The following is a 20,616-nucleotide window of genomic DNA, read 5'->3' on the forward strand; positions in this document are numbered from 1 at the left end:
CTGAACACCGTTGCAGATCAAGTACCCCCCATGGCAGTGCCCCTCCAGCAGGCCGATGCACCATGCCATGCAGCAAACATTGTTTAGAAATGGTCTATGGAAAGTGACAAAGTTCAAATTCCCCAGATCTCAATCTAATCGAGCCTCTGTGGGACGTGCTGGTACCCCACCTCATGACCAACAGCACTCAAAGAATCTGCTGTGAACTCCCCAGTGTCAGACACCACTGGACGACCCCAGAGGTCCTGAGTCCATGCCTCAACAGGTCAGAGCCAAGTTCAGCCCAAGTTGCAAGTTAATGTGTCACAGGTCGTAATTAAAGGTAGAAATTATAAGTGCAAACTGACTGCCATCCTGGAGGAGGAGTTAATACCGCTCCCTGATGCTCCTGACAAAAGTCAAATATGAAAATCCTATTTGAAAGGCAGATGTTGTAACGAGTGGGCCTGGAGGAGGAGCAGGTCAGAGGAAGAAGGAGGAGCAGGAAGGAGGAGGAGACTAGCTTGATGAGACTGTATAAAGTGGATTGAGTTTAGGTGTGGACCTTTTCCTGCACGCCTGCAGCTGAACCCTGGCCTCCTCGGCATCAACTCTGTGACTGAGTAAGAAATTCAGCTGAAGAGGATCCCTGGGTGTCTCATTGTGCCTCTTAAGCCCAGTACGCACTGTGTGATTTTGGGCTGCTACAGACAGAAGACGACCTACAGTACAGGCCAAAAGTTTGGACACACCTTCTCATTCAATGCGTTTTCTTTATTTTCATGACTATTTACATTGTAGATTCTCACTGAAGGCATCAAAACTATGAATGAACACATGTGGAGTTATGTACTTAACAAAAAAAGGTGAAATAACTGAAAACATGTTTTATATTCTAGTTTCTTCAAAATAGCCACCCTTTGCTCTGATTACTGCTTTGCACACTCTTGGCATTCTCTCCATGAGCTTCAAGAGGTAGTCACCTGAAATGGTTTCCACTTCACAGGTGTGCCTTATCAGGGTTAATTAGTGGAATTTCTTGCTTTATCAATGGGGTTGGGACCATCAGTTGTGTTGTGCAGAAGTCAGGTTAATACACAGCCGACAGCCCTATTGGACAACTGTTAAAATTCATATTATGGCAAGAACCAATCAGCTAACTAAAGAAAAACCAGTGGCCATCATTACTTTAAGAAATGAAGGTCAGTCAGTCTGGAAAATTGCAAAAACTTTCAATGTGTCCCCAAGTGGAGTCGCAAAAACCATCAAGCGCTACAACGAAACTGGCACACATGAGGACCGACCCAGGAAAGGAAGACCAAGAGTCACCTCTGCTTCTGAGGATAAGTTCATCCAAGTCACCAGCCTCAGAAATCGCAAGTTAACAGCAGCTCAGATCAGAGACCAGATGAATGCCACACAGAGTTCTAGCAGCAGACCCATCTCTACAACAACTGTTAAGAGAAGACTGCGCGAATCAGGCCTTCATGGTCAAATAGCTGCTAGGAAACCACTGCTAAGGAGAGGCAACAAGCAGAAGAGATTTGTTTGGGCCAAGAAACACAAGGAATGGACATTAGACCAGTGGAAATCTGTGCTTTGGTCTGATGAGTCCAAATTTGAGATCTTTGGTTCCAACCGCCGTGTCTTTGTGAGACGCAGAAAAGGTGAACGGATGGATTCCACATGCCTGGTTCCCACTGTGAAGCATGGAGGAGGAGGTGTGATGGTGTGTTTTGCTGGTGACACTGTTGGGGATTTATTCAAAATTGAAGGCACACTGAACCAGCATGGCTACCACAGCATCCTGCAGCGACATGCCATCCCATCCGGTTTGCGTTTAGTTGGACGATCATTTATTTTTCAACAGGACAATGACCCCAAACACACCTCCAGGCTGTGTAAGGGCTATTTGACCAAGAAGGAGAGTGATGGAGTGCTGCGGCAGATGACCTGGCCTCCACAGTCACCGGACCTGAACCCAATGGAGATGGTTTGGGGTGAGCTGGACCGCAGAGTGAAGGCAAAGGGGCCAACAAGTGCTAAACACCTCTGGGAACTCCTTCAAGACTGTTGGAAAACCATTTCAGGTGACTACCTCTTGAAGCTCATGGAGAGAATGCCAAGAGTGTGCAAAGCAGTAATCAGAGCAAAGGGTGGCTATTTTGAAGAAACTAGAATATAAAACATGTTTTCAGTTATTTCACCTTTTTTTGTTAAGTACATAACTCCACATGTGTTCATTCATAGTTTTGATGCCTTCAGTGAGAATCTACAATGTAAATAGTTATGAAAATAAAGAAAACGCATTGAATGAGAAGGTGTGTCCAAACTTTTGGCCTGTACTGTACGTGTAAGAAATGTGGCGATATCTTTGGTCGTGGTTCTAAAACAGTGGTCCTACATCACACAGTCAGCGGTTCAAAGATGGCCGCTCTCATGTTCTTGTCATCAAAGACAGCCTGGGATAAAATTCTGACAGTGTCAGAAACTCATTTCAGCCGATTGTATCTGCGATGTCATTTTTTCAGTCACTACTGCAAAAGCTTCCCCTTTCGTCTCAGAGGCCGCACCAAACTGCCAATCCATCTCACACTCCATTCTGCCAGGGCCGGACTGGGACAAAAATTCAGGCTGGGAGTCATACATCCACCCAGGCCACCCAATCCACACATTACATGTTCACATACGTGCACGTGCACACGCACCATAGTTACTGTTGCCATGGTCACACACACACCATGGTTACTGTTGCCATGGTCACACACACACCATAGTTACTGTTGCCATGGTCACACACACACACACACACACCATGGTTACGGTTGCCATGGTCACACACTGTAGTTACTGTTGCCATGGTCATACACCGTAGTTACTGTTGCCATGGTCACACACTGTAGTTACTGTTGACATGGTCACACACACACATCATGGTCACTGTTGCCATGGTCACACACCATGGTTACTGTTGCCATGGTCACACACACCATAGTTACTGTTGCTATGGTCACACACTATGGTTACTGTTGCCATGGTGACACACACACACACACACACCATGGTTACGGTTGCCATGATCACACACTGTAGTTACTGTTGCCATGGTCACACACCACGGTTACGGTTGCCATGGTCACACACTGTAGTTACTGTTGCCATGGTCACACACACACACATCATGGTCACTGTTGCCATGGTCACACACCATGGTTACTGTTGCCATGGTCACACACCATAGTTACTGTTGCCATGATCACACACTGTAGTTACTGTTGCCATGATCACACACTGTAGTTACTGTTGCCATGGTCACACACACACACCATAGTTACTGTTGCCATGGTCACACACCATGGTTACGGTTGCCATGGTCACACACCATAGTTACTGTTGCCATGATCACACACTGTAGTTACTGTTGCCATGGTCACACACCATGGTTACTGTTGCCATGGTCACACACCATGGTTACTGTTGCCATGATCACACACTGTAGTTACTGTTGCCATGGTCACACACCATAGTTACTGTTGCCATGGTCACACACTGTAGTTACTGTTGCCATGGTCACACACCATGGTTACTGTTGCCATGATCACACACTGTAGTTACTGTTGCCATGGTCACACACCATGGTTACTGTTGCCATGGTCACACACCATGGTTACTGTTGCCATGATCACACACCATAGTTACTGTTGCCATGGTCACACACTGTAGTTACTGTTGCCATGGTCACACACCATAGTTACTGTTGCCATGGTCACACACCATGGTTACTGTTGCCATGATCACACACTGTAGTTACTGTTGCCATGGTCACACACCATGGTTACGGTTGCCATGATCACACACTGTAGTTACTGTTGCCATGGTCACACACACACCATAGTTACTGTTGCCATGGTCACACACCATGGTTACTGTTGCCATGGTCACACACCATAGTTACTGTTGCCATGGTCACACACTGTAGTTACTGTTGCCATGGTCACACACTGTAGTTACTGTTGCCATGGTCACACACCATGGTTACTGTTGCCATGATCACACACTGTAGTTACTGTTGCCATGGTCACACACCATGGTTACTGTTGCCATGGTCACACACCATGGTTACTGTTGCCATGATCACACACCATAGTTACTGTTGCCATGGTCACACACTGTAGTTACTGTTGCCATGGTCACACACCATAGTTACTGTTGCCATGGTCACACACCATGGTTACTGTTGCCATGATCACACACTGTAGTTACTGTTGCCATGGTCACACACCATGGTTACGGTTGCCATGATCACACATCATAGTTACTGTTGCCATGGTCACACACACACCATAGTTACTGTTGCCACGGTCACACACCATGGTTATGGTTGCCATGATCACACACTGTAGTTACTGTTGCCATGGTCACACACCATGGTTACTGTTGCCATGGTCCCCATCCTCCCTGGACCTCATGTTGAGAATAACCAGTTTTCTTACTTTTCTATGTTAACTTACTTGTTGCAGCATCATCATTTGATGATGTCACGCTGCTGCTGGGGGCTGGGGAGGCTGCTGGGGGCTGGGGGGGCTGCTGGTGGCTGGGGGGGCTGCTGGGGGCTGCTGGGGGCTGGGGGGGGCTGGGGGGGCTGCTGGGGGCTGGGGGGGGCTGGGGGGGCTCTGAACATATCTGTAAGTTTATGACATTTGGCTGCCTCCTCCTCAATGGCCCGTTTTTTTTTTTTTTTTTTAAATCTCTCTCCCGTTCAGCTCCACCTTTCCTCTTGTGACGGCGCTGCTGAGCTGCAGAGCTCCTGCTGCACAGTCTGCACACACAGGCACACGTACACACCCTCTGCTCTCTGCTCCACCTGACTCTCCACAACCAAGCTGCTCTCAGTTTACAGAATTCCCCGGTTCTCCCGTGGGCCAGTCTGGGCCTGCATTCTGCCCTCACTCATGAACAAGACCCTGAGATAATTGAACTCCAATCCACCAGTTTCTGTCAGAAAACCTTGGCCTCAGATTTGGAGGTGCTGACTCTCATCCCAACTGCTTTTTACCCCTGCAGTGTATACTGGAGGTCATGATGTGATGAAGCCAACAGAACCACGTCATCTGCAAAAAGCAGAGATGCAATTCTGAGGTCCCAAAACCAGACCCCTTCCTCCCCCCGGCTGCTCCATAAGATCCTGTCCATGAATAACACAAACAGGATCAGTGATGAGGGACAACCCTGGCGGAGGCCAACACCCACTGAGAACGTGTTTGACTTTACGTTGAGTGTGTGGAGGCAGCTCTCAATTTGGTCATACAGGGACTGGATGGTTCGTAGCATTGACCCTGTTACCCCGTAATCCTACTACCACGACCCAGAATGAAATGCTCAAACAATAAGAAGTTATAAGTTAAAAGTTATATTAAATTGACATAAATTTCCTGTCAGACGTCATGTGACACATTTATTTTGTGTCTGGTGAAATCAAAACTTTTATGTGACTGTGTTGTACTAAACTAAAAGTTTTAAGTACAAGCTGTTTCCAAAAAAAAGGTGAGTGAGCAGCCTGGGGTCTACAGTGAACTGTAATATGTCTTCATCCCTATTAAGAGAATAAACTACTGACAACAAAAGCAGTGGGGCAAGGAAGCCTCTCATCACAGCAATCAGTCAGTAAAAATTGATAAGTGTGCCACATTTCATTGAAGTGTGTATTTACTGTGTGTACTCAGGGCGCGTCTGTCACTTATCAATATATCAGTCACATTTGCAGATTGATAACCTATTTAAGGGCATCTGCACGTGTGTGTGTGTGTGTGTGTGTGTGTGTGTCTGTGTATATATGTTAGTCAATATCTCATGGTCACATTCAGTGATGTGAGCGCTCACACACACACACACACACACACACACACACACAGAGGAGGAGGGGGAGTGATGTCTGACTGAACTGACAGGTCACATGATCCTGATCTGGATGTTGACTTTTTTTTAGATCCACGGGAAAAACCCCGCGTGCCTCCTCCTCCCCCTTTCTCATTTAAAACCGACCTGGCGCGTGTCACTCTGTCAGTGAGTGGAGGAATAATTTAGATTTAAGCTCCAACAGCCTCTAAAGCTTCTCTCATTCAGCCGCTTCTCTCCGACGCGCCACCATGACGCACATCGCTCCTCTTCTCACTGTCATTTTAACATCATCACTCCTGAGCTGGACACAAGCCTCGATCCTCTGCACCTGGACTAAAGCTCTGCCTAACAAAGAAGTACACTACAGTTTCCTCTGGAGCGACCCCCGGCAGGCCTCTCCATCCCTGCGGCTCTACCACAGCGCATGGTCCGGGGAGCGCGCACTGCTCAGCTGCGCCTGGAGCGACGACGCAGCAGTGATCCAGAACTATTTCTCTCTGTGCCGCGAGCAAACGCACAAGTTCTCCGATCATCCAGATGAATATCTCGATGTGGACTCCATGCTGGAGGCAGAGGATCGGTGCGTCTCTGTGGCCTCTCCAGGGGTCGAGGAGCCCCGGGAGCGCGCAGGGAAGAGGGCGGTGAGGAGCGTCGGTGGTCACACCGAGACTGAGGATCAGCAAGGTCACGCTGAGAGGTCAGAGGTCAGGAGCCATCAGCGCGTGAAGCGTGGGTTCATTGTGCCAGGGACTCTCTGGTGCGGCTCTGGCAACAAGGCACCTTCATATGAAGATTTGGGTAGGCTGGATCTATACTTGCTTTGCTTTGTGCCCAGTGGCAACATTTACAAAATGACAGGAAGCCAGGGGCCAGTCAGGGGTGTTTCTAGGATTTGAGGACATTCAGGGCTTAGCTTGGACCCCTGGGGGGGGGGGGGGGGGGGTTACAATCTGGCGCCTGGTTTACATTTGAATTAAGAAAAACAAATCCAGTGTGAATAAATTTATTTTCACTGGGAATTAGAAAATGTCTGGGGGCCAAACATCATCCTATCACGGGCCAGATTTAGCCCACAGGCCTAAAGTTGAGTATCACTGAGTTAGATTATGGTTGCGTTAAAGCTTCCTAATGTTCAGAGGCCATGAAGTTTATGTCATGTGTTGACATGGTATGAACAAACAATCACAAAAGGGAATCTCTCAGGACGGCAGAGGGAACATGAGACCTTTAAAAGCTTTTTAAAGTAAAAAGGAGCATGCAGATATTTAGGATCGCACTTTCAAAATGTCTATTTTCATTCTTAATTTATTGTTTATTTCGATAATCCTGTGAATGTATGTATGTGTTAGTATTTATATTACTGTTATATCTGTTTTATTATTATTTTGTTTATTTGTTTTGCTTGTTTTTGTTATTGAGATGTCGGGATCGTGGGGTGGGAGGGACGTACAGTAGCTATCGTAAAGATTGACACTGCCTGTTTTCTTTTGTTTCTATGAGAGGTAGCCCAGCTGCTGTAAGGGACAATAACTTTGACAAATAAAGAGTATAAAAAATTAAAAAAATAAAAAAATCAAAGTAGCAAAAGTCGAGATGTCTGGAATTTTAGTCTCAAAACACTGGATCCTACATCTCCCATAATGCAACTCAAGAGCCAGGCACATCAGTGTTAATTAACGTCACTTAAAGCTACCATTTTGAGTTTTTTTTTTCTGAAATTAAATTTTGATCTTTTTTTTTTAAATTAGTAATAATAATCTTGTAATCTTTCCCCGCTCTGTCCCTCTGATCTCTTGCAGGAGTTTTTACAGACACTGACGGCTGCTGCCGTGAACACGACCAGTGCAAACACACCATCCTGTCCTTTCACTCCGAGTTTGGCGTCTTCAACAGCAACATCTTCACCATGTCTCACTGTGACTGTGACAACAAGTAGGGAGTTAGAACTTTCACTAAATAGCATCCAGTCTACATCAGCTGGTTCATCATGTTTTCTTTGCTGCTTTGTTAACTGAAATGATTCGTGTTGCAGGTTTCGTAACTGTCTGATGGAGGCCAACGATAGCATAGCTGACGTAGTGGGATACACCTTCTTCAACCTGCTGAAGATGCACTGCTTTGAGTTCTCCCACAGACTCCAGTGTACACAGAGGAACTGGTTTGGCATGTAAGTCAAGTTAGGATCTTTTTCGTAACACTGTGGTGTGTTCAGGTTTGTGTTTGGAGTACAAATAAACAAATAACAACATTTGTGTCTGTGCTAATGAAGTGAGTGTATCACATCATCCGGCAACTTTCTGCAACTTTGGGAGCTCGTGATAGCTACTTTCTTTGGAAAAGAGTTGGCAACACTGACCGGTTCCCAGTTTGTGGGTCTTGAACAAGCCCCCAGGAACAGTGCCGGGCTCCAAAGGCAATTTTACATAGTGGCCAAAAGTGGAATTACAACGACCTAGTCCATCACGTGATGCCTTTTCTCCATAGACTGATACTGACAAAAGATGTCTGTAAATCAATGGATTCTTTCTTTGAGTATCGCAACACCTGCAAAATGACTCGTTTCACTATCAAGGTTTGATCCAGTCAGTCTGATAACATTTTAAAAGTCCAGAAGAGCCTATGATTACATTATCTTAATCAAGTTAGCGGAGCGGGGCGGCACGGTGGTGTGGTGGTTAGCACTCTCGCCTCACAGCAAGAGGGTTGCCGGTTCGATCCCAGGCGTGGGAGCCCTTCTGTGCGGAGTTTGCATGTTCTCCCCGTGTCAGCGTGGGTTCTCTCCGGGCACTCCGGCTTCCTCCCACAGTCCAAAGACATGCAGATTGGGGACTAGGTTAATTATGGTTAATTATGAATGTGAGTGTGAATGGTTGTTTGTCTCTATGTGTCAGCCCTGCGATAGTCTGGCGACCTGTCCAGGGTGTACCCTGTGTACCCGGTGTACCTGCCTCTCGCCTGATGTCAGCTGGGATAGGCTCCAGCCCCCCCGCGACCCTCAAGAGGATGAAGTGGTTAGAAGATGAATGAATGAAATTAGCGGAGCGCTAAACCAAAAGTAGGCTGCTGGGCTGACTGAAGTTAGCCACCCGGCCGTGCTCAGCCTCCATAAGTCTCTACTGCTCTTGGTCTATGGGCCCCACAATGCGGAAGATCTGGGTAATTTCATACAATGGAAATTTATCTTTTTTGGCTTCATGTGCCGCTGAGCAAATTTAATAGGAATTAACAGGGCCCCACCTCCAACACTGTTTCCAGCTCTCTTAATACATCCTTGGTCCTGACAAGGTGTCCCAAGATAAATCTGAGAGGGTCACAAGATGACTGAAGAACAAAAATGCCCCAAACATCTGTGAAACACAATGAAACAAAGGTACACACAGACAAACAAAACACAACAAAACCAACAAACAATAAAACAGGAAGTTTGCTCATCTACCCCCTCTGCTGTGACTTACAGGTGTAAAGAGACTAAAATGGCGCTCTACGCTGAGGTCCATCCGCCCACGCTGTACGAGTCTCCCAGTCCAACAGAGGTCAGCATGAACAGCTCCATCACAAACACCACCACACCCACAGAGCTACTGGAGAGCAGCAAGTCAGACTCCATCACTGCCGCAGCATCCACAGTCCCCACTCCTTTAACCAGTTCCCCATCTACCTCCATCACCATCCCCTCCGTCACCAACGTGACCAACTCTACAGGATCAGCACCTGAGAGCACAGCCGATCTGGAGAACACGTTACAAACCAAAAAACAAACTGAGCAGGGTGTCACAGGTATTCATCGTTCGACCATATCAGTTTATATTTCTCCACCACAGTAACAGAGCTGGACGTTATTACACACTGATGTTTCCTCTCCACAGAGAAGCAGCTGTCATGTGCCATCTACAAAGATCTGGATGAGTGCAGAGACAAGATCCTTCCCCAGCAGAAGAGATACGGCCTCCATAACCCAGAGGCCAAGACGCTGTACCACTGCAACTGTACCAGCAGGTGAATGCACAGACTTACAGCAGCAGTAATATTCAGCAAAACAGTGAGAAGGACATGTTACTGCACAATGAATATTCATACTTTAAGTACATTTTAGCTGATACATACTTTTGCTTAAGTAAGGTTGTGAATGCAGGAATTTTACTTGTATTTTCACAGAGTTGTGTTAGTATTTTTACTTCTAGGAAAAGTGTAAGATTTAGGGGGATTTAGTGACATCTACTGGTGGGGATTGCAAATTGCAACCAGGTGAAACTTCTCCTGGTTCAAATTCCTTCAGTGTTCATTGCTTAGGAGATTTTACCAGGAGCCAAATCATCCGCAGATGTCTCTTCCTCTCCAAAACAAACAGACCAGCTGATTTAAACACTGAATAAATCAAAGTTTGTACTTGTATTCGTCTCGTACTCGTTGCCCTCCGCTTATCCGGGTCCGGGTCGCGGGGGCAGCAGCCTCAGCAAAGAAGCCCAGACAGTCCTCTCCCCAGCCACTTCCATCAGCTCTTCCGAGGGAACCCCGAGGCGTTCCCAGGCGATGTAATCCCTCCAGCGTGTCCTGGGGCGGCCCCGAGGTCTCCTCCCGGTTGGACATGCCCAAAACACCTCCCAAGGGAGGCGTCCGGAAGGCATCCTTACCAGATGCCTGAACCACCTCAACTGGCTCCTCTCAATGTGGAGGAGCAGCGGCTTTACTCCGAGTCCCTCCCAGATGTCCGAGCTCCTCACCCTATCTCTAAGGCTGAGCCCAGCCACCCTGCAGAGGAAACTCATTTTGGCCGCTTGTATTCGTGATCTTGTTCTTTTGGTCACTACCCAGAGCTCGTGACCATAGGTGAGGGTTGGAACGTAGATCGACCGGTAAATTGAGAGCTTCACTTTCTGGCTAAGCTCCCTCTTCACCACAACGGACCGGTTAACCACCTGCATCACTGCTGACGCCGCCCCAATCCGCCTGTCAGTCTAAAATCAAAGTTATGTTAGAAAAATCAGTGTTTTTCCTGTGCTTTCATCGTGGAGGGGCTGCTAACTACGGTGGCTGATGCAAAAACATGCATGGCCCTATCTAGAGCCAGTGTTTGGTCTGTGTGTTTTGGGCTACTGTAGAAACATAGTGGTGCAACATGGTGATCTCTGTAGACGAGGACCTGCTCCTTGTGTAGATATAAACAACTGATTGTAAGGTAACGAAAACACAATGATTCTTATTTTCAGTTGATTATACACTAAAGAAAACATACTTATTATATTATATTATATTATATTTATGCCAGTGTGTCCCCCTAAATCTGACACACTGGACCTTTAAGTAGAGGACGGTCAGAACCTCTCATACTTAGAATTTAACTTTTTTTTATTAGCATTTCGAGTCCCTATTGGCAGGAGCACCCGATAAAGATGACATTAAATGACGTTTAGAGGGGTCACACCATGTCTAGATTAAACAAACTGATTACCGCGCCCCCTCCACAGAGTATATAGAGACACAGTGATAGTGGTGCACTCACCTTTATTTCTGTGAGACAGGCCAGACATGGTGTGATGTTTCATAACACAAACAAACTAGGCCACCATCAGTGCACACATACATTCGGAGTACCACGGTTACATAAGATGTGGCGATCCTCTGAATCTGCACCGAAATGATTTATGGCCTTGGACATTATCATAATCTCATGTTTGCACACATGGTCTCTGTCTGGGTTTCTTTTTGCTTTGGTTGGTCTGTTCATCTGCTGTTGTTTTTGTAGCTTGTCTGGTCTCTGACGTGTTTGTCTGCCTTTCCAGGTTATTCCAGACTTTGGCTGAGCAGAGACAACTGACCGAAGTACAGGCTTTCCTGCTGGGATATGTGTCTCAGTCGTGTTTCCTGCCACAGGACTGCACAGTGGGAAATATGTAAGTATACAAACACAGACATGGATGGTCACATGGCTTTAGAAAACACTGACACATCGACCTGTTTAGCAAATTTCTGTGTGATATAATATGTTTGGATCCTTTACTTCACCAAAAACACCAATACATAAAATATACATAAAATTATCTCATACAAGTAAAAGTCCTCCGTTTAAAATCTCACCTATGGTAAGTGAAAGTGCACAAGTGTTATCAGCAAAACAAACTTAAAGTGTCAAAAGCAAAGCTACAGTGACATCATTAGATCATTATTACTGATGCATCAATGTCAGAGCAGCATGTTACTGTTGTAGCTGCTCCAGGTGGAGCTGGTTTGAACTACGGTTAGCCTGTTTAGTCCAGTGGCTCTCAACCTAGTGGTCAGGGCCCTGTGTCATGTCAGTGACAAGTGTTTTACCCATGTTCTAAGTTTACTTTGAAAAAGCCTATATGCATGTAACAAGCAGAAACTATACATGTCTTATAAAAACTGTTTTTTGTTTTTTTTTTTGAAAAGACACAATTCATATAACAACCGTAAATTGACACGCCTTCCCTTGACGTCCAAAACTGATGCAGGGGGTTACCTAGTGCGTCATATTTTGAGGTGCAATGACAAAGCTGCAGTATTTAATAAGTTGAAATGAGAATGTGTTGGAACATTGTTTATCTTTTTGGGCCTCAAACTGTTATTGAAAGTTTAGAGGTGAACATACTTAGGTTTGGGAACAAAAAACACTTGGTAATGGTAAGGAAAAGATTATGTTTTTGCTTAAAATACCTGGTTTTTGGGGCACGATACCTGCTGAAAAAGCAGTAACGTCTCAGGAAAAACTGAATGCTTTTTGCCCCTGTCTCAACTGGAAAAACGGTGACAGGTCACGCCAAAACACCTGTGCTCCATGCTTAAAATGCCACTAGAAAAACAGCGCCAGATCACCACAAAACACCTTATTTTGGTGTCTAAAAAGTCACTGGAAAAACAGTGACCAGTCACTGCGAAACACCTTTGTTTGGTGCCCAGGAAGCAGCTGGAAAAACAGTGACTGATTACTACAAAACACCTTTGTTTAGTGCCCAAGAAGCAGCTGGAAAAATGGTGACTGATTACTACAAAACACCTTTGTTTAGTGCCCAAGAAGCAGCTGGAAAAACGGTGACTGATTACTACAAAACACTTTTGTTTAGTCCCCAAGAAGCAGCTGGAAAAACGGTGACTGATTACTACAAAACACCTTTGTTTAGTGCCCAAGAAGCAGCTGGAAAAATGGTGACTGATTACTACAAAACACCTTTGTTTAGTGCCCAAGAAGCAGCTGGAAAAACGGTGACTGATTACTACAAAACACTTTTGTTTAGTCCCCAAGAAGCAGCTGGAAAAACGGTGACTGATTACTACAAAACACCTTTGTTTAGTGCCCAAGAAGCAGCTGGAAAAATGGTGACTGATTACTACAAAACAGCTTTGTCTAGTGCCCAAGAAGCAGCTGGAAAAACAGCGACCGGTCACTACAAAACAGCTTTGTTTAGTGCCCAAGAAGCAGCTGGAAAAACAGTGACCAGTTACTACGAAACACCTTTGTTTGGTGCCCAAAAAGCCGCTGGAAAAACAGTGACCGGTCACTACGAAACACTTTTGTTTAGTGCCCAAGAAGCCGCTGGAAAAACAGTGACCAGTTACTACGAAACACCTTTGTTTGGTGCCCAAGAAGCAGCTGGAAAAACGGTGACTGATTACTACAAAACACTTTTGTCTAGTGCCCAAGAAGCTGCTGGAAAAACAGTGACATGTTGTGACAAAATACTTTTGTTTGGTGTCTAAAAAACTGCTAGAAAAATAGTGACAGGTCACGACAAAACACCTTTGTTTGGTACTCAGAAAGCTGCTGGAAAAACATCGGGGGTCACTTCAAAACACCTTTGTTTGGTGCCTTAAAAGCCTTGAAACACATCAATGACTCTCTTGATTAAAACAAGTTTTGTTGATGTTGGATTTAAACAGTTGTCCACAGCTTGGCAGACATCTTGTCTAAGTATCACAGCATCCACAATCCCCTCCACCTCCTGATGACAAAGTCAGCTCGTACGTTACATCTCTTTAGAAACTCTGATATACATATAAAACATGCAAATGTAATGTATTCGTGGTTTGCAGAAACGTAAAATGCCAACAGGGAACTAAACACTGTTTTTTTCAGAAGGGGGGCATAAGACAGTTCTGAACCACTGCTTTAATCTATAAAAATATATTCAACAAAATATGTAAAAATCTAAAATGTAGTAGAATAAAAAATACAAGAGTTTAAGTAAAATACAGTGGAAATACTCAAGTAAAGTACTTGACAAGTTTCTGGAGACACAACCAGACACTATTTTTTTCGCGATCAGCCAAAAAGTTTCAGAACCACAGATTTAATCTAAAAGCTTATCATAGTTTTTTAAACGTAAAATCTGGAACTGAAAAGTAACTAGTAACTATTGCTGTCAAACAAATGTATTGGAGTAAAAAGTATGATATTTTCTTCAGAATTGTTGTGCAGAAGAGATATAAAGTAGGCTAACATGGAGCTACTGGAGTACAAATACAAATACTTTACATGTTACTGTGTTACTTTGAACCACTGCACTGCTCCAGTCATGGTCAAACTGGGAACCATCAAATTAATGGTGATTAATGGGAGAGCAAAGAAGAAGATAAAAGAGAACGTGTATCCTTGGTGGAACTGCTGACAAAGTGTTTTTTTTTTTTACTCTTATATTTTTTTTTATGTAAAATTGTAAAGTAACTACAGCAGACAAATAAATGTAGTGGAGTATAAAGTACAGTATTTGCCTGTGAAATGTAAGCAGAAAAATAAAGTCACATAAAATGGACCTACTCAAACACAAGTACCTCAAATTGTACTTGAATACAATCCTTGAGTTCATGACAGCGTCCTCTATAAAGTACCGTTTATCTTTGTCCATCAGCTGTACAGCAGCTCTGGTGAGAGCAGATCTTCCTCAGCTGGAGCAGAGCAGCAGAGCTGACATGGAGGAGCAGCGCCATCTACAGGCCATCAAACTGAAGGTCAGGAGGCCAAACAACAGGAGAGCCAAGAGGAAAGACAGAGCTGTCAGACTCCACAAACTGTGTCTCAGGATGGTCCGGCCCAAACTCAGCCAGAACAAGAGCAGGACACACAAGCAGGATCGGCCAGCTGCAAGAGGAAGAGCGCTCGTCTGAGTGCGAATACTATGGAGGCTCAAAGTGGTCAATATTACAGAGACTATTTCAGGTCATTTTCTTTTTGTTCCAGCACTTTCTATGTCAGATTTTCCCTCCTTCAAAATCCGTTTTTATCTCACAACATCTCACAAAGGACAACATGTTCAAATAGAAAACCCAAAAACAAACTTAAGATTATAAATTAAATAAACAGAAACTGCTGGGTTATCATAAAAAACACCTGCAATAAACTCAGTGAAAAGAGTCATAATAATGAGCTGAGTTTTAAAACATCTTGAAACATGTCTTTATCTGCATGTATTTTCTGATGTAGTAGTGACCACTTTGGGTCCCCATTAAAAACTGTAGTACTGTGTATCCCAGAGATGGGGACTCGAGTCACATGACTTGGACATGAGTCAGACTTGAGTCACAAATTTGATGACTTTAGACTTAAATTCACAAAAAAGGACTTGCAACTTGACTTGGGCTATAACACCAGTGACTCGTGACCTCACTTGCACTTGAGCCTTTTGACTTACAAATACATGATACCCTCTCCTAAGCCCCAAAGATGAAAAAGCATGTTCATTTCTGGAATTAATTAAATAACATGAACACTATTCGGTCCGACATTATCCAGTCAAGTTGCAGGAGAGAACTGTGAAGAACTTTCGTTACATAACTGAAGGCCTGTAGGAAAACATTATACCAAAGATAATTTCATTCAAGTCCAAAAACTAGTCGGTGGTCAACAGAAAACAATTTGCAGTTTGCAAAGCATGCGGGTTAAAAGTTACTGATGGAGATGCAACGACTTCCAACTAACTACAACTTTTATATAACAATCGTTTTGTATTATAACTCCGTAATTGAAATAGTATGAAGTTTGGTAAGGCGTGCATAACTCAAAGTTTATGACTTAGGACTTGACTCCAGGCTTGTCTGTCTTGACTTGGGACTTGTGAGCAAAAACTTGAGAGTTAATTGTGACTTGCAAAACAACGACTTGGTCCCACTTCTGGTTTATAGAGTTCCCCAGGGATTCCTGAGGACTCATTCCTGGGATGCTCTATTCATATTGTCTACATCAGAAATGTAGTGGAACTCAGTTTTGACCAAATTATTATTCATATTTTTGGGATAAAGACAAAAGGAACCTTTTCCTGAAGTATAACAAACCCTTTTCACAGCAGATGTTTTGACGAGTCATAGAAGCAACAGCACAGGTATGACAGGCATCGTTAAAGTAATTAGTTACACCTGTGCTTCCACATTAGCATGGCTCCAGTGATGGTCGTTGGCCTGTCTGTCCAGACTGAAATATTTACAATTGGATTGATTGTCATGATATTTAATCCAGACAATCATGTTCCACTTTCGATAAACTGTAACAAATTTAGTCCCTTAAATTTCAAAATGTCTGCCTTGACAAGGGTCTATTGAGTTTGATATTGGTGGCACTTTTCTCTGAGATAATGACTGACAGGAGGTAATTTACCTGCGTTTTAATGCACCTCTGCATCAGTAGTCTCCGCTCTAATTAAACCCTACGAGTCACTGTTATTGAGGTTTCAGTACTCAGTGTGGATGTAAATATTGTGTTGTATCAGTTGTAGATAGTTACGAGTTATGGTATTAGCTCAGCTGAGTTAAAATAAATAAATGTAAATATCTGTATATAATGTGAAATATTTGGTTTATGATGTGAGAAGGAATGACTGATTACATTTAAAGGAATAGTTTGACATTTTGGGATTTTGGTTTCTTTCTGAGAGTGAGATGATCAGGATTATGTCTGATGTCTGTACGGTAAATGTAAAGCTAGCCGGTTAGCCTAGCTTAGCATAAAGACTGTAAAAAATCAAACCACCAGCCCATCTTGAAAACAGCAAATTGTTGTTTTTACTCTGTTTTTATGTATGGATTATGTTGATGTCTGTACAGAATCCATCCAGTTAGCCTAGCTTAGCATAAAGACGAGGCCAAACATCAACCTTGGCTTGTATGACAGCAAATTTGTTGTTTTTACCCTGTTTTTATGTACAGATTATGTCTGATGTCTGTATGATAAATGTTAAGCTATCAGGTTAGCCTAGCTTAGCATAAAGACTGTAAATGAGCAAACCACTGCCAGCCCAGCTTGTAAAACAGAAAAATGTTGTTTTTACCCCCCGGTTTTTGTATGAATTATGTCTGACATCTGTATAGGTAATATGAATCCACCCAGTTAGCCTAGTTTAGCATAAATACTGTAAACAAGACCAAACATCAAGCCTGGCTTGTGAAATTTGTTGTTTTTACTCGTTGTTTTGGATTGTGTCTAATGTCTATGTGTCAAATATAAAAAAATAGCTGTTTAGCCTAGCTTAGTATAAACAGTGAAAGGAGGAGAAAAAAAACCTAGCTTATACAAAGACTAAATGTATTTTTTTTTTTGTCTAGGTAATAACCCACAAGTTGTTGTTTTTACACAACAAGATATAATTGAAAAGTGAAAAGTTTCTGGTGATGGGTTTTATTACCTTTGGACAGAGCTAGGCTAGCTGTTTCCCCCTGTTTACAGCTTTTAAGCTAAGCTAAGCTAATGTCTCCTGAGTGTAGCTTCCAACTAAGAAAGTGGCAGACGTTTTTGGGAAATATATTGTCTGCTTTTTTGCTGAGAGTTACATGAGAAAAGTACAAAAAGTACAAGCACTTATCTTTGTAGTGAATATCAAGCTACAGTCAAGAGATGGTTAGCTTAGCTGAGCATATAGACTGGAAATGGGGGTAAACTGCTAGCCTGGGTCTTACCATTGGTAAAAATCACCTCCAAAGCTCATATTTGTTTAATCTGTACAGAACAAGAAGGATAAAAACTACAGTACAATTGCTGTAGGCTAATTAAGACAGAGCTAGGCTAGCTGTTTCGGGGTTCCCCCGTTTACAGCCTTCAAGCTAAGCTAAGCTAATGTCTCCTGAGTGTAGCTTCCACCTTAAAAAGTAAAGCAGACATTTTGGGGAACTTTTGTCTGCTTTTTTGCTTAGAGTTAGATGAAAAGGCAGATACAATGCTTTTATTTGTAGTATATGAAGCTACAGTCAAGAGATGTTTAGCTTAGTTTAGCTTAGCTCAGCATAAAGACTGTAAATGGATGTAAACAGCTAGCCTGGCTCTGACCAGTGGTAAAAAAAAATCACCTCCAAAGCTCATGTTTGTTTCATCTGTACAAAACAAGAAGGATGAAACTACAGTTCAATTGCTGTAGGCTAATTAAGACATAGCTAGGCTAGCCTTTAAGCTAGGCTAAGCTAATGTCTCCTGAGTGTAGCTTCCACCTAAGAAAGTGAGAGAGACATTTTTGGGAAATGTATTGTCTGCTTTTTGCTGAGAGTTAGATGACAACACTTAAGTTTGTAGTGAATATGAAGCTACAGTCAAGAAATGGTTAGCTTAGCTTAACATAAAGACTGTAAATGGGTGTAAAAAGCTAGCCTGGTTCTGACCAGTGGTAAAAATCACGTCCAAAACAAAAAGAATAAAACTGCTGTAGGCTAATTACAGCAGAGCCAGGCTAGCTGTTTCCCTGTTTTCAGTATTTATGCTAAGCTAAGCTAACCTGACTTTAGCTTCATATTTCAGACAAATACCAATGTGGTACACTGTCATTTTTTTCCCATTATCTCCCAAAATGTTGAACTATGTATTTTAAATATAAAAGAGAAATGTTACATGAGTCTAATTATTTATTGTTTTGTTGTTGTTTGTTTGACCAAGTCAAAAGTAAAAAAAAAAAAAAAAAAAAGATGAAATGTGTTTTTATTTATTTCACAATGAAAACAAAAGCATCACCATCACTGTTAACAACACCAACATACTATGAGAGGCCCGCTGTAATGAATATCTGTCAGGTAACTCAACTCCTCTCTGATGTCATGAGGAGTAATTGAAACCTTGCTGAAGGCTGCAGCCATGGAGCCGACCGGATCCCCGCCTCTCACCGGACAGACTGCGCTATGGGGAGAAGCTGGGCTGTGGGAACATGGCGCACTCACCGTGGATTAACTTTCCTCAGGAAAAACTTTGGAGGATCGCGACACAGCTCTAAAGTCTCCCCGCACAAAGCTGAAGTGAAGTAAGATCGCTGCAGACTGAGGAGAAACTACGGGAACACCGTGAGGCTCGGCTTGTTCTGCATGCTGTGTTTTCCTGTCCTGCCTCACTGGGATGAAAGTTTGTCGCTGCCGGATTTAGCCCGAGAGCAGGATGGAAAAACAAAAAACCAGGAAAGAAAAGGTAAAGCGACTGGAAACCAGTGGTGCATGTTTTATTTAGTGGTTTGACTGATCCGCTGAGGCTGGCTGTGGGTGGCAGAAAGTTTACAGACCAACAGGCAGATCACATCCCATCATGGACTGGCATCCTGCAGGATTTACTCTGAAAGCCTCTGGCAGGAATCCACACACAGAAAACCCACCAAAAGCAAACTAGCCATTAGTTTCTAGATGAATTGATTGATTAGGTGATTAATACCCTGATGTCAGAGGTGAAGGCAGTGCTCAGATCTCTGAGGTGCTTAAGTAACAGTATTAACAGCAGAATGTAGGCTACTTAAAGTATTACAAGGAGAACAGTCCCTTTCACAGAGTTATATCACATCATATCACTGGAGAAAGGTCAATATTTTCCTCTGACATGTTGTAGAGAAGAAGCACAAAGGAGAATAAGATTGGAGATAGTTGAAAGTACTGCAAAATTGTACTTGAGTACTTGAGTAACTGTACTCAGTTACTTTCCACCACGTCTAGAACACCAAATGCTCAGTTTACTGTCTTATATGACTAAAAAAGACAACAAATAATCACGTCAGAGGCCTGATTCAGAGATTAAAGCCTTAAAAAAGGACCAAAATCATCAATCAGTACCAAAAATATTCAGTTAACTACACCTTGATCGACTAATTGATTAATCAGCTTACGTTTTTAGCTTTAATCTAACACCAGTGAGACGACTGCGAAGCTGAAACACGACGTAATGATGAGCACCATGTTGACTTTAGTGTTAATCAGTGCAGGAAAAGGTACTCAGATCTAATAAGTGGGGTTGCAGAGATATACCGGTTTCAAAGTATACCATGATATAAAAGTTGACAGTTATCGCACAGTGTGCATGTGCTTATCTACGATATATCCAGGTGCATTTTTATGTATATATATAAATGTATATAAAAATGCACCTGGACGTTGAATCTCAGCTTTACCTTAGTTATTTTCTAAGGGGAGACTTTATACTCAAACTTCCATTAAAATAGTTTCAAGTTTCAGTTAAAGTAATAAAACGTTTGTTCAACCAACAATAATCCTCAAGTTTTCATTCCTTTAAGGGTTATTCTGACCGATGATAATCTAAATTCTGTAATACAATGAAACTGCGATATTTTCTGAGACAGTTATCGTACCGTGAAAATCTCATACCCTCAACCGTAAGTAGAAGTAGAAGTACCACAGTGTAGTAACAACTAAAAGTCCTGCATGCATTTAAAAACTTATAGTCTTAAAAGTACAAAACTATTAGCATAAAATTTTGTAAGTATGAAAAGAAAAAGTACTCACAATGCAGACCGACTCGTTTCAGAATAATGTGCGTTATATTATTGC

The 20,616-nt window shown here is 43.1% G+C and overlaps 2 protein-coding genes across 2 annotated transcripts in view; both read left to right on the top strand.

Annotated features, from left to right (window-relative positions):
• The first annotated feature begins 5,981 nt into the window (after positions 1-5,981).
• On the top strand, positions 5,982-18,711 carry pla2g3 (phospholipase A2 group III). The gene is made up of 7 exons (XM_049604466.1): positions 5,982-6,675; positions 7,677-7,809; positions 7,910-8,044; positions 9,335-9,654; positions 9,744-9,873; positions 11,658-11,768; positions 14,739-18,711. The coding sequence occupies exons 1-7, from the start codon at positions 6,126-6,128 to the stop codon at positions 14,992-14,994; spliced, it is 1,635 nt and encodes a 544-aa protein (XP_049460423.1). The 5' UTR covers positions 5,982-6,125; the 3' UTR covers positions 14,995-18,711.
• Positions 18,712-18,839: 128 nt separating this feature from the next.
• ttc28 (tetratricopeptide repeat domain 28) overlaps positions 18,840-20,616 on the top strand; it is a 215,064-nt gene continuing 213,287 nt past the window's right edge. The window contains exon 1 of the mRNA XM_049604503.1: positions 18,840-19,255. Within this exon, the coding sequence (XP_049460460.1) occupies positions 19,226-19,255 (30 nt within the window). The 5' untranslated portion in view covers positions 18,840-19,225. The remainder of the gene's footprint in view (positions 19,256-20,616) is intronic.

The sequence above is a fragment of the Epinephelus fuscoguttatus genome, linkage group LG18, assembly GCF_011397635.1.
Source record: "Epinephelus fuscoguttatus linkage group LG18, E.fuscoguttatus.final_Chr_v1".
Lineage (NCBI taxonomy): Eukaryota > Metazoa > Chordata > Actinopteri > Perciformes > Serranidae > Epinephelus > Epinephelus fuscoguttatus.

Coding starts and splice junctions, on each gene's coding strand:
- pla2g3 (XM_049604466.1), top strand. CDS start 6,126: ATGACGCACATCGCTCCTCTTCTCACTGTCATTTTAACATCATCACTC. Junction 6,676..7,676: donor ACCTTCATATGAAGATTTGG/GTAGGCTGGATC, acceptor GATCTCTTGCAG/GAGTTTTTACAGACACTGAC. Junction 11,769..14,738: donor GACTGCACAGTGGGAAATAT/GTAAGTATACAA, acceptor TTTGTCCATCAG/CTGTACAGCAGCTCTGGTGA.